Source organism: Pipistrellus kuhlii, unplaced genomic scaffold (genome assembly GCF_014108245.1).
Source record: "Pipistrellus kuhlii isolate mPipKuh1 unplaced genomic scaffold, mPipKuh1.p scaffold_m20_p_14, whole genome shotgun sequence".
Lineage (NCBI taxonomy): Eukaryota > Metazoa > Chordata > Mammalia > Chiroptera > Vespertilionidae > Pipistrellus > Pipistrellus kuhlii.
The window spans coordinates 41,670,191-41,686,209 of NW_023425449.1; the positions used below are offsets into that span (position 1 = coordinate 41,670,191).

Below are 16,019 nucleotides of genomic sequence, written 5' to 3' on the forward strand. Positions count from 1 at the left end.
ATCCTGAGCAGTCCTAATGCCTGGCTAATTAGCATATTCCCTGTGTGTGTGTGTGTGTGTGTGTGTGTGTGTATATATATATGTATTGTATATATAGATTATGAAGTATAAGAGATAATAAAAAGACAATCCAATTACAACAAAAATAATAAAATACCTAAGAATACATATAACCAGAGGTAAAAGATCTGTAGTCAAAAAAATTTAGGACATTGAAGGGAAAAAAATAGATACAAATAAATGGAATATCATGATATATAATGTGTTTATGGATTGGAATTAACATAATTAAATTTTCCATATTATCCAAAGCAATCTACAAATTTAAAGCAATCCATATCAAAATACTAATGGTTACTTTCCACAGAAATAGAATAAATAATACTACTTCTGTGCAGGAGACTCTCTTATGAGACAAGACTTGCAAAAGCCTCTGTGCTCAGCTTGGATGGAGCGGAGTAGACAGCAGCAATGGCTTCCCGTCAGCCCTGCCCTAAGAGACCCCTGGGTCTCAGTGTCCTGCGGTAATGGCTGCAAGAACCTCTGAGAGAAAGCCACGCTCAAGTTTCACCCACTGACAGACAGTCCAGTTTCTCTCTGAATGAGTCTGGGTCCCCAGAGTCTCGCCCGGAACTGGTCGGGAACTTTTGACTCCCTCCTTATTGAGAGAGCCTGCCATGTACTCAGTTGCCAGCCCTCTCTGTGCTCGCGTGCCTCAGTACCTCTGCCTTCCGCAGTTTCTCTGAGGCTCAGTGTGCTTTTCTCTTTCCTGACGGTTCAGTTTCTCCCCGAATGCGTCTGGTTCCCCAGAGTCTTGCCCAGAATTGGAGTTTAGAGCTGTAGGGAGCTTTTGTCTCCCTCCCAGTTGAGAGAGCCAGCCATGTACTCAGTGGCCAACCTTCTCTGCGTGCGCGCGCCTCAGTACTTCTGCCTTCTACAGCTCCTTTGAGTCTCAGTGTGCTTTTCTCTTTTCTTCTAGTTGTAGAATTTCCACTCAGCCAGCCTTCCTGTGGTTTTGGATGATGTCCGTTTTGTCTTCTAGTTGTAGTTTTGAAATCGTTGTGTGAGGCAGCAGTTTAGGTGTTTACCTATGCTTCCATCTTTGTTTCTCTCAACAGATTGTTTTATATTGTAAAACATGAGCCAATTTTAAGAATAAATTTAATTAATGTATGTATTGTTTAGTAACATTACTTTTGTCCTCATTTCTGCTTTCTTGTTTCTTTATGTGAGGATTGTATTCTTTATTTTACAGGGAAGAAGAGTCTCTGGTAGAGCAGTTCGTGTTTGAATCCTTGGTTACATATATGGAAAGTCTGGCCTTAGCACATGCAGATGAAAAATCCTTAGGTAGGTCTTATCCGAGCTTCTCTGTGCATGCCAATTCTGTTTGCCTTACAACTCTTTAAGAGCCTTTTCACTCAGGGATTAAGCCTCAGCTGCTTCTGTCACAAGGTGGTATGCCTTTCTCATGTCTCCCATTTAGGATGATACATGTGAAGGGGATATATACCCCTTCATTGCCTCAATTCCAATTTGTAAAAGCGTTTGCCATGCCCTCCATTTCTAAGATTCACCATGTACCCCTGATGGACACTGAGGTTGACCCTTGATTGGTCAGAGATCCTGCAGGGCAGGTGGGACAGTTTTATTGTGAGTTCAATGAAGCCACCAGTTGCTATGATGACACAAAATGTGAAAGTATACTGACTGTACAATGTAAAGAAAGCTGGATGTGAAAACCACTGAGATGTGGTCAATGTTCCTGAGCTCACTAATGATAATTTAGATAGTAGAACATGATTCTCACTACAGATTGTGATGAAGCTCTTTTGACTGTAATTAAGAAATAAAAAAGGCCATATTATCCAAAGCAATCTAGTTTAGCTCAGTGGATAAAGCATCGGCCTTCAGACTAAAAGGGCCGAGGTTCGATTCCGGTCAAGGGCATGTACCTTGGTTGAAGAAATAAAAAAGTCAGGAATAGGCTAAAGTAGCTAAGAGAATAATAAATGATAGCCTTTACAGTTAAATTCTGGACAGAAGCTGTTAGGAACAGCATGGAATGTTTGAGCTGGAAGCCTTGTTAGAGACTGCCCCATTTGTTTCCACATTAGTCAGGCTCAGGTGCCCAGAGAATGTAAGCAGCTGATCTAGGTCCCATAGCTGCATGGTGGCAGAATTTCTCGTTCATTTATCCAGATTTTGGTTTCTGTTTATTTTTTTAAGACAGGTTGAACTCTATTATCCTTCATGTTGATAGCCTGCTATGGGCAAAAATGCTTAAAATTTAGTGTACTATTGCTTTGTTTATCTTTATATCTTAAGTTGTTTTTTTCATCAAGTGAAACTTTACATTTTTAAAATTACTGCCGTATTTAAAAAGTTCAGAAAGGAAACTTTATTTTGGTCACAGGTTAAAAGAAGTTCTGTAAGGCTCTTTTCCTAAATAACCATTTTACTATTTTAGCTCTGTTCTTCTATAGTGGTCATATTATTAAACTATAATATAGTTTAACGTACATAAGAAGAAGGAGAGGTCAAATTATGCCCTTTAAATAAAAGCCTTAAATTGCAATGCATGGGCTCTTGTGTGGTATGTGGGTTTGTAATACATCCAGAGTCTCTTCCATCTCAAATCCATTGATGTGGCTGTGCTTTGTTTGGCCAAAGGGGTGGTGGGGGAGTGTCTCAATAGGTGTGGTATTGCTGTATGTGCGAGTGTGCTCCATAACTATCTTGCATTCTTCTTTTTTCTTTTTTTATCCTCACCCGAGGATATTTTTCCATTGATTTAGTAGTGAGAGAAGGAAAGACAGAGAGAAATATTGATGTGAGAGAAAAACATTGATTGGTTGCCTCCTGCACATGTCCTGACCAGGGCCCTGGCTGGGGAGGATCCTGCAACTGAGATAAATGCTCTTTTTGGAATTGAACCCGGGACTCTTTGGTCTGCAGGTCGACACTCTATCCACTGAGCCATACAGACTAGGGCTATCATCTTGCATTAAATATGGGGTTTGGTTTTGGACGTACAATGTAAATCTTTTATTTAAAGTTTAAATTCTGGGTGAAAAGATACTAAATCTATTGTAAATTTATCTCTAAAAATTACATCAATAAATCTATAATGCTAATTTATTTATTAATAACCGGCATATATCTTCTTTGGAAATATGTCTTTGTACTTGGGAACAGGTACAATTCAACAGTGTCATGATGCCATTGATCACCTATGTCGTATCATTGAAAAGAAGCACATTTCCTTAAACGAAGCAAAAAAACGACGTTGCCCACGGTAGGTGATATTCCTTCAGTTTTTCATTTCCCCCTCCCCCCCACCATAAAATTAATTCTCAGTTAATGAAAGAGGGGTTGGGAGGAATGTGTGGAAATATGCAGAATTAGTATTTTATAAAAAATACTTTTATTGATTTCAGAGAGGGGGAGAGAGAGAAACATCAATGATGAGAGAGAAACATTGATTGGCTGTCTCCTGCATTCCCACACTGGGGATCAAGCCCATAACCCAAGCATATGCCCTAACCAGTATTCGAACCATGACCTCCTGGTTTATAGGTTGACACTCAACCACTGAGCTACACCCACCAGGCCAGAATTAGTTTTCTAAACAAGGAATGTGTGGAAGTATGAAGAGTCACTTTTCCAAAGACATTAAAAAGCTTTATGTTTGAAATTGCTTGGCTTAAGGTATTAATTTGATCTTGGTTGGGACAGTGGATATAATTTGAAAATTTGTTTTGTAACAATTTATTTTACCTGCACTAATTTGAATACCAATTTGATGTGGAATTATTTGCCTAGACTAGGGGTGTCGAACTCAATCAGAGAAGGGGCCAAAATCTAAAATCCAGCCTAAATCGCGGGCCGAATGGTTTACTGAACAGTCATACACTGTCATTGTGATGGAAACGCAGCGGAGTGCAATGATGACAGCGCGGTGCGGGCCACATTGCAAGGCCTGGCGGGACGGATTTGGCCCGCGGGCCTTGTGTTTGACACATGTGGCCTAGACTATGCATGAACTATTTTACAGTAAATTTGAAATATAAGAACTGAAATATTGAAATAGGATTTGACAGACATGGAATTATAGACTTATGAGATGAAGCTGCTCTCAGCCAAGGCTGGGTTACTGAGTGGTTTCTAGTCTTTGCTCTCATTTCCATCCCAGCAAGCCTCATCTCCGACAGGATGGGGTGCCATGCATTAGCCCCTATGCGGGAACTCTGGTGTCCGCTGCTGGCTGCTGCTGGCATTGGCCCATGTAGACTGGGTACTAATAGGTCCTCTGTTTTAAAACTTATTCTTTCACATTCTGCCATTAAAATGTCTCTTTAAACCGTGGGTTCTCAAGCTTGAGCATGCATCAGGATTAGTTGGAGGTTTAGTTAAAACACAGGTCACTGGACCCTGCCCTCAGAATCTGTTGCACAGGTCTGAAGTTGGGCCAAGAATTTGCATTTCTACTACATTTACAGGTAATATTGAGGCAGCTTGGTCCAGGGACCACAATTTGAGGAGCACTGCTTTAGATCTTAAATGCTCTTTTGTTTTCAAGTGCAGGGTACAGGAGACATAAAAATACTTGGTGCTGTTTTTTTAAAGAAATGTTTTATAATTTCTCCCTGGGGGGGGATGTAGGGGGAGGGGAGGTAAGCAGCATTTAGGGACTATTTAATGTGTCATTTTTTTACTGTATTCTAATGATAATACATTAAAAATAAACTGAATGCGTTTTAATGAGGTTTCTACATGTATCAGTGTGGAAAATTTGAGTTTTTGATGCCTAGACTCTTGGGTCATTTAAATACTAGGTTATATATATTATGTACCTTGTGTTATCTCCATATAGAGGATTTCCACCTGCGGCATCATTGTGTTTATTGGATGTGGTCCACTGGCTTTTAGCCAATTGCGGGAGGCCCCAGACAGAATGTCGACACAAATCCATAGAACTGTTTTATGACTTTGTTCCTTTATTGCCAGGTATGGTGATCTTTATGCCCTATAAATCTTGGGTTTTGCTTTACCAGTAGTTTAGAGATGTATACTTATTTAAAATGTATTCTTTCCATTTTTTAGATGAATATAACAAAAAATGTTTCTAATAAATACAACAATAAGTATGTTTAGTAATCATTACAGGTCAATTGTATGACAAATGATAAATTATGTGTGTACATTTCTCAAAGTTTTAGAGAAGGGAAGAAAAAATGCTATTTTGATGTTAGTCAAATGGTACAGAGGAAGTACATTTAGAATCCTCCAGCATCTTTTTTATTTCACTACATTTTTGCTTTTCTATCCCATTTAAAAGAAATAGAGTTGGATTACCATTGCAGCTGTTAACATGATATTAATTTAGATTTAAAAATCATATTAATGTTAATGAAATAATGTAATGGTCTTATTTAAGTATGCAATTAGTAAGAAACTGATAGTGTCCTAAGTCTGAATGATCTCAAATCATTGTGATATTAAAGGAAAAAAGTGAACCTATGCTTTTCAATAATGAATGTACTAAGCCAGTAAAGTGTACGTACACACGTAAGATAATTAATGACGGTGCACTACCAATCATAATAGAGAAGAAGTTGTCTTTAGAAAATGGATGGAGTACTATTTTGGGGTTTTTTCTTCATGGGTGAAGAGGTTAAAAATTCATGTAATTCTGAAGCTTAGAAGGATTCTAAATTTTTTTATATTATGAAGTATACTACAATATAATGTTATATACTATATATTATATACTGTAATAATTGTATTCATGCTATATATTATATGTGGCATACATATAATATACATATTATAATTTTATTTATATTTAGAAATGTATATTTATATTTTTAATTTAGAGAATGTGTATTATCCTATCTAATAAAAGAGTAATATGCAAATTGACTATCACTCCAAGACACAGATGGCTGCCCCCATATGGACACAAGACGGCCACCACAATATGGCTGGCGGGGGGGGGGCAGTTGTGGGCACATTCCCAGTTGGTGCAGGCCTGCAGGGGAGGGCAGTTGAGGGGTGACCGGGCCCGCAGGGGAGGGCAGTTGGGGGGGCCAGACCTGCAGTGGAGGGAAGTTGAGGGGGGACAGACTTGCAGGTGAAGGCAGTTGGGGTCAACCAAGCCTGCAAGGGAGGGCAGTTAAGGGTGACCAGGCCAGCAGGGGAGGACAGTTGGAGGTGACCAAGCCTGCAGGGGAGGACAGTTAGGGGCAATTGGGCTGGCTAGGAGTAGTTAGACATTGATCAGGCTGACAGGGGAGTGGTTAGGGGGTGACCACCTTGGCAGGCAGAAGCAGTTAGAGGCAATCAGGCAGAGGCAGGCAAGCGATTGGGAACCAGCAGTTCTGGATTGTGAGAGGAATGTCCAACTGCCGGTTTAGGCCTGATCCCAGTGAGCCTAAATTCTAATTAGGAACAGTGATTAGATGAAATAATTTAAATTAAGTGGTAATTATTTATATGTGCGTTTAATTTTGTTTCTTTTTTAAGGCACCCCATCTCCTTCTTTATGGCTGAAAGACATTATCAAGAAAAAAGATGCTTCCTTTCTCATAAACACATTTGAGGGGGGAGGAGGCTGCGGTCAGCAGTCAGGCATCCTCGCTCAGCCCACCCTCTTCCATGTGCAAGGGCCGTTCAGCCTCAGGGCGGCCCTGCAGTGGATGGACATGCTGCTGGCGGCGCTGGAGTGCTACAACACCTTCATCGGAGAGAGGACCTTGGAGGCATCCGAGGTCCTGGGTAGGTGGGACTTGCCCCTAAGTTAGTGTTGTTCAGTTCTGCCGGGAGTCTTTCTGGGGAAGGCTCAGTGGGCTTTTTGATGAGACAGTTTGCTGCTATCACAGAATAACAACAGTGGTGATCACATACCACTCACTCAGTACTGTGAAAGCTTTACTTGTATTCTTACTTAAACTCACAGTGAGGGTGTGAGTATCGATGCCACCACCGAGGCTGCAAAAATCTGTTCAGCCTGTTGTTCTTGCTCTGTCCATAGGTTCTTGACCCTTTTATAAAATCACCTTTTGAGGTTTTTGTTTTCAGATTGTGCATTTGAAGGTTTCTTACTCATTTGAGACCTTAAGATCTTGTTCATGCTTCTGTATGATGTGTGTTTGCTTTGCTTATTTATATTCTGCAAGCGTTTTTTATTGTTTACGGAGAGGCAGAAGAAGGTGGGCAGGCTCCATCCTTTTGTGACTTAATAGGACCTGTCAGGGCAGGAGCTGGCTGTGGAGCGGTAAAGGACAGAGCATTTGGAGCTGACTATTGGCTTGAAGGCTTGTTCCCTGCTTCCTGGTTCTCTGAGCAGCATATGTTAATCTTCTGAGATTTCACTTAAGTCCTCTCAAGAGAACCTCAGACTTGACACTCAGAACATGTTCTATTATTTATTTATTTATTTTATTTAAATGATTTTTAATTTAGGTGGAAAATTACTCTAGTGATGGTGGCTAACTAAGGGAACTATTGTACCATTCTCTCTTTAATTTTGTCAGAGGTAAAGTTCATATTTAGGAATTTAGGTTATTTTCCTTCTGAGGATGGTAGAACCAGGCAGAGGGGGGAGTGTTTAATGAACGTGAATGCATACATGCGAGGGTTCAAGGAAACAGATCTTATGCCATTCTGGGGAAGTCTTGATTCTTTAGCATGAGATTTTGTGTGATTCTAGCATGAGATTCTCAAAGTGATAGGTCAGAACGTTGTGAAACTTGGAAAATAGCAATAGTAGCTGTGCAGATGTCAATAGTACCTTAAATATATTGTTTTAAGAGCTCTCATATATCCTCATTTTGAAAGTTTGAGCAAGGAAATAAGGCATAAAAATATGCAAAACCTCTTTCCTAATCACATTTCCTAATGATAAAAATTTTAACAGTTTAGTGTTTTCTAAACTTTTAATATATATTTTTAAAATTTTCATTTTTTAGTTAATGGATGATTATATGTGCTTTACTGTAATTTGTTTGTTTTTTATTAAAGAAATTTCACTGTACTTAATGGAACTAGGAGTTTTATAGACAACATCATCAGCTTTAAAATAGTTTTTTTACTGGAAATTTTGCAGAATCCCTGTATTATTACTATTTCATTCTTCTTACATTTTTTTTTAAACCTTAAAGTATTATGCTTTTATGCTTATATTTTCATGTATAATTCTACCTCTGTCTTTGAAACAAAGGGTGTGTTTTTATAAAGGTTTCTTCTGTGTTGAGTTATCATTACTAGTACATTTGTTACTAGGGCACTTTATACTCGTTACCTCCGCAACGTAAACATAATAAGCATTTTTATAATTATTATATATAAAAAGCAAGATTATATGGTTAGAATATTTTTTGTTTCTTTAGATTTTAATACTAAATCAACTTGTTCACAATAAACGGGTCCCATATTTGAATAATTCTAAAATAGACTTTGTTCCTACATTTAAGATATCTGTGCTCATAGTCTGTGTAGTCAAGAATACTTGATATTTGAGAATGAAATTCTTAATGTATTTCTCACTTCTTTGAATACATAGTGACCTGTCATCAAAATTATTTTTTAATGATTGACAGTATAATTTATTTTCCTTAAATTTTATGAAAACAAGAATTGGAAACCATTATACTTAGAAAGAATTGGTCACTCGATCATTACCGTTATTTACTCTTTCAACACATGTATCACTATTTTATTACTGTTAAGCTACTGGTGCACGAACCCATGCACCAGTAGCTTAACAGTAGCTCGCTGCTACCCTCCAGTAGCTCTCTGCCCACTGCCCATCCTCCTGTAGCTTACCTGCCCCCATCCCCTCATAGCTTGCTGCCCTGCCCCCTCCTGTAGCTCTCTGCTTGTAGCTTGCTGATCCGTGATCTGGTTATTATGCGGTTGGTTGTTACGCTTCATGGCATAATGACCATTTTCATATTACATCTTTATTATGTAGGACTAGTGGCCCAGTGCATGAAATTCATGCATGGGGGGAGAGTATCCCTCAGCCCGGCCTGCACCCTCTCCAATTGGGGGCTCCTCAGGGATTGGGCCTAAACCGGCAGTCAGACATCCCTCTCACAATCTGACACTGCTGGCTCCTAACTGCTCAACTGCCTACCTGCTGATCGCCCCTAACTACTCTGCCTGCTGGCCTGCTTGCCCCCAACTGTCCCCTCCCTCCCCCTCTCCCCCACCAGCCTGATCACCCCCTACTGCCCTCCCTTTCTGGCTTGATCGCCCCTAACCACTTCTGCCTCATCCCTGCCACCATGTCTTTGTCCAGAAGGAGGTTCGGAAGGTCTCCTGGAAGGTCTCTCAGTCCAATTAGCGTATTACCCTTTTATTAGTATAGATTGTTTTTTCGGGGCTCCAAAGGTCTACAGTAATTGAGGAGAGGAGAAAGGTGTACCTACCTTCCATCGTTCCTCCCTCCCTCCCTCCCTTTTTTCCTTCCTTTTTCTTCTTTTTTTTCTTCATCCTTACCCAAGGATATTTTTTTCATTGATTTTTAGAGTGAGTGACAGGGAGAGAGACAGAGAGAGAAACATTGATGTGAAAGCAACATTGGTTGCCTCCTGCATGTGCTCTGAGTAGCGCTGGGGATCAAGCCTGCAACCAAGGTAGTACATGCCTTTCACTGGAATCAAACCTGAGACTCTTTGGTCCATAGGCCGACACACTAACCTAGGGGTGTCGAACTCAATCAGAGAAGGGGCCAAAATCTAAAATCCAGCCTAAATCGCGTGCCGAATGGTTTACTGAACAGTCATACACTGTCATTGTGATGGAAACGCAGCGGAGTGCAGTGATGAGAGCGCGGTGCGGGCCACATTGCAAGGCCTGGCGGGACAGATTTGGCCCGCGGGCCTTGTGTTTGACACATGTGCTCTAACCACTGATCTACCAGCTAGGACTATTTCTTTTAAGTAGAAGGGCAGTTATTAAAGGGGTGGAGATGAGTAAGGAGCACAAACACAATCATTTTCAGATAGATGAGTTTTGTGAAAAAGTTCTTTTGGTTGATCTGAAATTGATTCTATAGTATACCTGTTTGAAGATGATTGCCATAATTGGTCTGTCAGCCCTTTGAAGGACATTTAGGTTGTTTTTATTTTCTGTTATTAAGAACAGTGCTAAAATGAACATCCCTATAAACATATCTTGCAACTCTTTCACTAGAATAAATGTCAGTGCTGGATCAAATCATATGAGTCTCTCAACATTTAACAGAATTTGGAATACACATTTTTTTTAAAGCTTTTGATATGATTTGCCAAATTGACCTTCAAAAAGATCATATTAATTTATATTCCCATAACTAATGTTTGAAAAGCAAGACCTACTAATCTACAGTAGATGTGTTCTTACTCTGAGTTAAAGTTGATTTCTGTTTGGGTGGTCTTAATTCTGAAATTCTGAAATGAGTAGAAATTAGTGCCATTTTATTTAGCTTTTATTGAACATCTTCTTTTACTTTTGAATTTTGACTACATCATGACTATATTTAAGGAAGAAAAGGAGTGAGGGAGAGAGGGAGGTACACTTTTCTAAACTCAAATTTACTGTGGACCTTGGAGTTAGAGAAAATAAATGTTGGTATTTCAATGCAATTTTTTCTAGGTACTGAGACACAGTCTTCGCTTTGGAGAGCAGTGGCTTTCTTTTTAGAAAGCATTGCTATGCATGATGCTATGGCAGCTATGAAGTGCTTTGGCCCTGGGATGACAGATAACAGACTCAGCCCACAAGAGGAAGAACGATATAATTACAGCAAATGCACAATTGTCGTTCGGATTATGGAATTTACTACAACACTGCTCAGAGTCTACCCAGGAGGCTGGAAGGTAGGATCAGTCCTGCTGCTCTATTTGAGGACAACACTTGGCACTGGAAGAATACCTAAAAAGTGCCTATTAGAAGTGGTGTGGGCCGTCTTAGAACTTTTCATTGCTGTAGGAGTTACCTCTTTCTGAAAATAACAAAACTGCATGTACTTCAGATGCTCCTTGTGTGACTAAAATACAAAAGTTTTTCTAAATTTTTATTAGATACTAGAGGCCAGATGCACACAATTCCTGCACAGGTAGGGTCCCTAGGCCTGGCCGGTGATCAGGGCCGTTTGGGGCCTTCCTTCCCTCGGCTGCCGGCTGCTGGCTGGGCCTTCCTTCGTTCCACTCTGCCCCCTGGTAATCAGCACATGTCATAGCGAGCTGTCAAGGGGACAAATTGCATATTAGCCTTTTATTATATAGGATTGCATTTTCATACTACAATCAAATATCTACCTTAGGAAACTTTAATTAGCAAATATATATAAATGTATCTGTTAGGCTTATTATATAAACAAATCCCAGTCAGTCCATCTAATTAATATATACTAAGTGTCTACTGTATGCCAGGTTCTGTCCTGTGGATATAGCATTGACCTGACTCAGTGGCTGGGAAACTGTGGGCTCTAGGTCAGATACCACCTACTACTTGCTCTTGTAAAGAAGGCTTTAACCCTGGCCAGGTAGCTCAGTTGGTTACAGTGTTGTCCAATATGCCAAGGTTGCGAGTTCAGTCCCTGGTCAGGGCACATACAGGAAGTTCCAAAGAAAGCAAACAACAAATTGATTCCTCTCTCTCTCTCTCATCTCTAATGTCAATAAATAAAATTTTTTACAAAGAAGGTTTTATTGGAACACATCCAGGTTTATTTGTTCACATATTGTTCATGGTGGCTTTCACACTATAATGGCTTTTAAGTAGCTGCAGCAGAGACTGCATGGTACATAAAGTTAAACACATTTATTGTCCAACCCTTTACAGAGAAAGTTTGCCAACCCTTGCCCTATCCAGGCAAAATTTCCCAACTTCATGGACCTTACACTTCAGTGAAAATCTAATTCTGACTAATAGATGTGTTCTTATTCAAATTTATCTTTTACAGCTTCTTGAAAAGTATTTATGTAACACAAACCTTATGAAACTCTTGGTGAAAACCTTATGTGAGCCCTCGAGCATAGGTTTCAATATCAGTGATGTCCACATTATGAATCACCTTCCTGATGTTTGTGTGAACCTGATGAAAGCACTAAAGAACTCTCCATACAAAGACATTCTAGAGAGGAGCCTCAAGGAAAAAATAACAGCACAGAGGTGGGCATTCGGGTCATGCTCAGGGTCAGGGATGTGGAGGACTTAAAGATTGCACCGTGCTCCGGAGCTGTGTGCCGGTCAGCTCTAGCTCCATTTCTTCAAGTGAGGGATCTCATCAATGGGGTGTTGGGTGCAGAGGATCTCATCAGTTGTTTGAAAATCATCTATTTAGCAAATGCCTTCTTACCTCTTGTACACAAGCCTTGCATCTCGCTTAGCCTTTGTTGATTTCCGTAGCTGGTTTAGTGCACAGGCCCCTTGGTTTGTGTTACCATGTTTATTTTCCAGGGCTGTGTAAGGTATTTGAGTGCTGGGTATTTCGTTAGTAAACACATTTATAACAATGCGCACGTTTTCCAGTATATCTTAATAATTTAATAGATCGGCTCTCATGTGGTTTTCTTTTGGCTTTTCTCATTTGGCTAGCTTTGAGGAGCTCTGTGGCATTGACCTGTATGGCCCCGATGCTTACGTGGACAGGGCCAAGTTGTCCTCTTTCGTGTCAACTTGTAAACATCTTTATCGAGCTGGGGTTTTGCATGATGTCTTGCCATCTCAGGTAACCACATCTTGTTTTTACATGTATCTTAGCTTCAATGAGCTAACTAGTTGATTTATTGTCATTCTATTTTGAACTTCCTTTATGGGTGCTGAAATGGGAATTATAGAATTTTTAACAAAAGGTGTGAAATTGTGTGTTTTTGATATTTTGTTGTTGGTTTTATTTCAGTCTGTAGATCAGCATCATTATATTGGCACAAAGCTGCTTTCCCTGGTTTATAAAAGCATCGCTCCTGGACATGAACGACAGTGCCTCCCTTCACTTGACCCCAGTTGTAAGCGACTGGCCAGTAGACTTCTGGAGTTGGCCTTTGCTTTTGGAGGACTGGTAGGAGAAACCACTACATGCTATGCTTTCCTAATAATGTGAATATGTTACTATTATGCATTGTGTCTTTAAAAACTGGAATTAATTGGATAAGTTCTTAGCTGCGGAAGTACTTTAATCAATTTACATGAGCTGACTTTCTAGAAGGTTTTCTGGTATGTTTTTTTAAATTATATATATATATATATATATATATATATTTTTTTTTTTACAGAGAGGATGGGAAAGGGATAGACAGTTAGAAACATCAATGAGAGAGAAACATCTATCAGCTGCCTCCTGCACACATCCCACTGGGGATGTGCCCACAACCAAGGGACATGCCCTGACCAGAATCGAACCTGGGACCCTTCAGTCTGCAGACTGACGCTCCATCCACTGAGCCAAACTGGTTTCAGCTTCGGTGTGTTTTGTTTTGTTTTAATGAAAGAAGTAGAACAGCATTCTTTTAAATTAAGATTTTGTCTATCCCTCTTTGTTCCCAAAAGGACTTTAGGCAGAGAACAGTTTGTGACTATACAGCTGAACTGTGCTGGCACAATGACTCCCCTTCCCCTCTCCTTGGTAATTCATCAGATGCTGACTTGGGAGAGCCCCCGAATAACTTAGAGTCACCACACACAAATGTCTTCATTCTGTTGGAACTGCAGGGCTGGCCTCAGCATCTGCTGCAGAGGAGACCTGCAGCCAGTACTGGGCATCCACTCATTGTGCCTGTCTTTCTCCTGCAGTGGAAGCCTCTGCTCCTTGGTTTACTTCATGTAAACAGATTACATGCTTTGCCGAAAAATACTAGACTCTCCCCTCAAAGCAACAGGAAGATGTCTAGAAAGTTGGGAGAAACATGAGTCAGGGAAGATCTCTTTCCCAAATTGAAACTTAGAACGTAGAGACTCATTGAAATGTGTCTAATTCAAATTTGAACCCTGACCTTTAAATACCAGGCTCTTGTGCGATTTTCCACTTTCAAAGTTAATAGCTACCCAAGAAGTCTTTCTGTAACATTTAAGAAGTGTATTGCAGTCATCGCCCTTCCCGTGTCTTCTCAGTGTGAGGGCCTGGTGAGGCTTCTCCTGGACACGGCAGAGCTGTCCGTGCCAGCCTCAGGAGGGTCCCAGAGGAACATCGTCAGCTTCCACCACGGAGAGTATTTTTACAGCTTGTTCTCAGACACAGTCAACACCGAATTGTTGAAAAATCTAGATGGTGCTGTACTGGAGCTTATGAAATCATCTGTGGATAATCCCAAAATGGTAATGAAATTTTACTTTACGCAAAGTACATTTTCTTATATACTGTTTGTATTCCTGAAATATATTGTTAAAAACAAAACAAGATTTCTTCCTGGAAGGTTTAAAGCTCTTGCCAGTGCTTAACAACAAAACCAAAGGGAAAAAACCCAACCTTAATGAATAGTTAATAATGGGTGTTGAAACATTGATTCTCTCCCCCGCCCCCCAAATTCTCTCTAGGCCTAATTTTATAAGGCATAGCTATGCAGGATAATGACTTTTTGTCAGGATTTGGCATTGGAGCTCATAAGTGTATCCAAGCCTGCCTTTGTTTCTCCTCCAGCCCCTCGCCGGTCCTGTTCACCCAGGATCATTTCCTGCACGTTCCTGCTGTAGCCCACTTTGTCCCCTCGTGTTGAACCTTTGGAGACCAGTACTTCATATTCAGTTGTCTCTGGTTTGCTAAAGTTACAAAATTTTGAAATTTAACCTGGTCTGCAGACAATCAGGAACTGTTCACTGTTAGAGTGACCATTTTAAGGGAAAAGTGTATAATTCCCTACTGAGTTAATAAGCTTTTATTCCATGCAGTGCTTATTATCTATTTGAGGGGAATATTTTGTGATAGATTGCCCTAGGGATTTGTATTTTTTAAAGTTAGAAATAAAATTATAGTAGACTCACAACACTCAGAAAATATAACAATTTGAGTTTTTTAAAGTATTCAGACTTCTGTTGGTGATGATAGATAAAAATCATATGCCTTTGCCTCCACCTCAGATACCTCTAAAATGACAGAAACAGGGTTAAAAAAAAATTCAGTGTTAAAGGACACAGAGGAAAGGGAAAAGGGCAAGAGTGACAACATTTTGGAAGCCGAAGGCAAAAGCACACGTTGTTAACAGACTTCGGAGTCCAAGAAAGCCGCAGTGTGACCGACCACAGCAGGGCGGAGACGGGCAGCCAGTTGTGCTGCAGAAGTCAGGAAGGGGTTCGGTTCTGGTCTTCAGGGCTTAGGTGTTCCCCCCTAGTTTGGCTTCCAGAATAGTCTTCTAGGACTATGCTCTCAGGCAGGATATCAGAATATTTTAGCAAGACTAGAGAAAAAGGTACTACCTATATATAATCACTGCCCAGGCAGACCAATTTCCAGTGACCTTCATGGCCAGGGAGCCCTGCTCACTGACTGGATAGTGTTTCTGATCAATTCCTTTATATGTACCAACAGCAAAATAATACCAAGTACCCGAGGAAGGGGATTCTAAAAGGGACAGGCAAGGAACGAGACACTTGAAGCAGTATATTCAGTGAGATGGAAATGTAAAAAGAAAAATAATCTTCAGAAAGATGAGAGAAGATAGTGTATCCATGGAACAAGACTTGCTACTGAAAAGAAACATCGGAGAACAAACAGAATTGGGGAGAATTAAGCATAAGCATCAGAAATTAAAAATAAAATGGGGTTGGAAGATAAAATCCAGGAACTCGCACAGAGTAGAGGAAAAAAGACAAGACAGAAAAGGAGAGAAAGATGAGGAAACTTGGGATCAATGTACAAGGTCTGGTAGCAGGGCTCTGACTCGGGGGAAGAAGACTTTCACAGCTGAGGAGAATTTCCCAGAAATGAAGACCTTGAGTTTCAGATGGAAGAAGGCCATTGAGTGTCCAGCACAGTGTGTGAAAATTCAGCACCCGGGGGTTTCACTGTCAGGAAAGATCCTGACACGTGACTC

The 16,019-nt window shown here is 40.3% G+C and overlaps 1 protein-coding gene across 2 annotated transcripts in view; it reads left to right on the forward strand.

Annotated features, from left to right (window-relative positions):
* PRKDC (protein kinase, DNA-activated, catalytic subunit) overlaps positions 1 to 16,019 on the forward strand; it is a 179,206-nt gene that overhangs the window by 51,101 nt on the left and 112,086 nt on the right. For both annotated transcript variants that reach the window (XR_006741597.1, XM_036437275.2), the window contains exons 28-36: positions 1,256 to 1,350; positions 3,199 to 3,298; positions 4,877 to 5,010; positions 6,529 to 6,780; positions 10,645 to 10,868; positions 11,957 to 12,165; positions 12,592 to 12,724; positions 12,896 to 13,054; positions 14,104 to 14,307. Coding sequence is in view for 1 of the 2 variants with exons in the window: in XM_036437275.2 (XP_036293168.1) it covers positions 1,256 to 1,350; positions 3,199 to 3,298; positions 4,877 to 5,010; positions 6,529 to 6,780; positions 10,645 to 10,868; positions 11,957 to 12,165; positions 12,592 to 12,724; positions 12,896 to 13,054; positions 14,104 to 14,307 (1,510 nt within the window). In the remaining variant the exon portion in view is untranslated. The remainder of the gene's footprint in view (positions 1 to 1,255; positions 1,351 to 3,198; positions 3,299 to 4,876; positions 5,011 to 6,528; positions 6,781 to 10,644; positions 10,869 to 11,956; positions 12,166 to 12,591; positions 12,725 to 12,895; positions 13,055 to 14,103; positions 14,308 to 16,019) is intronic.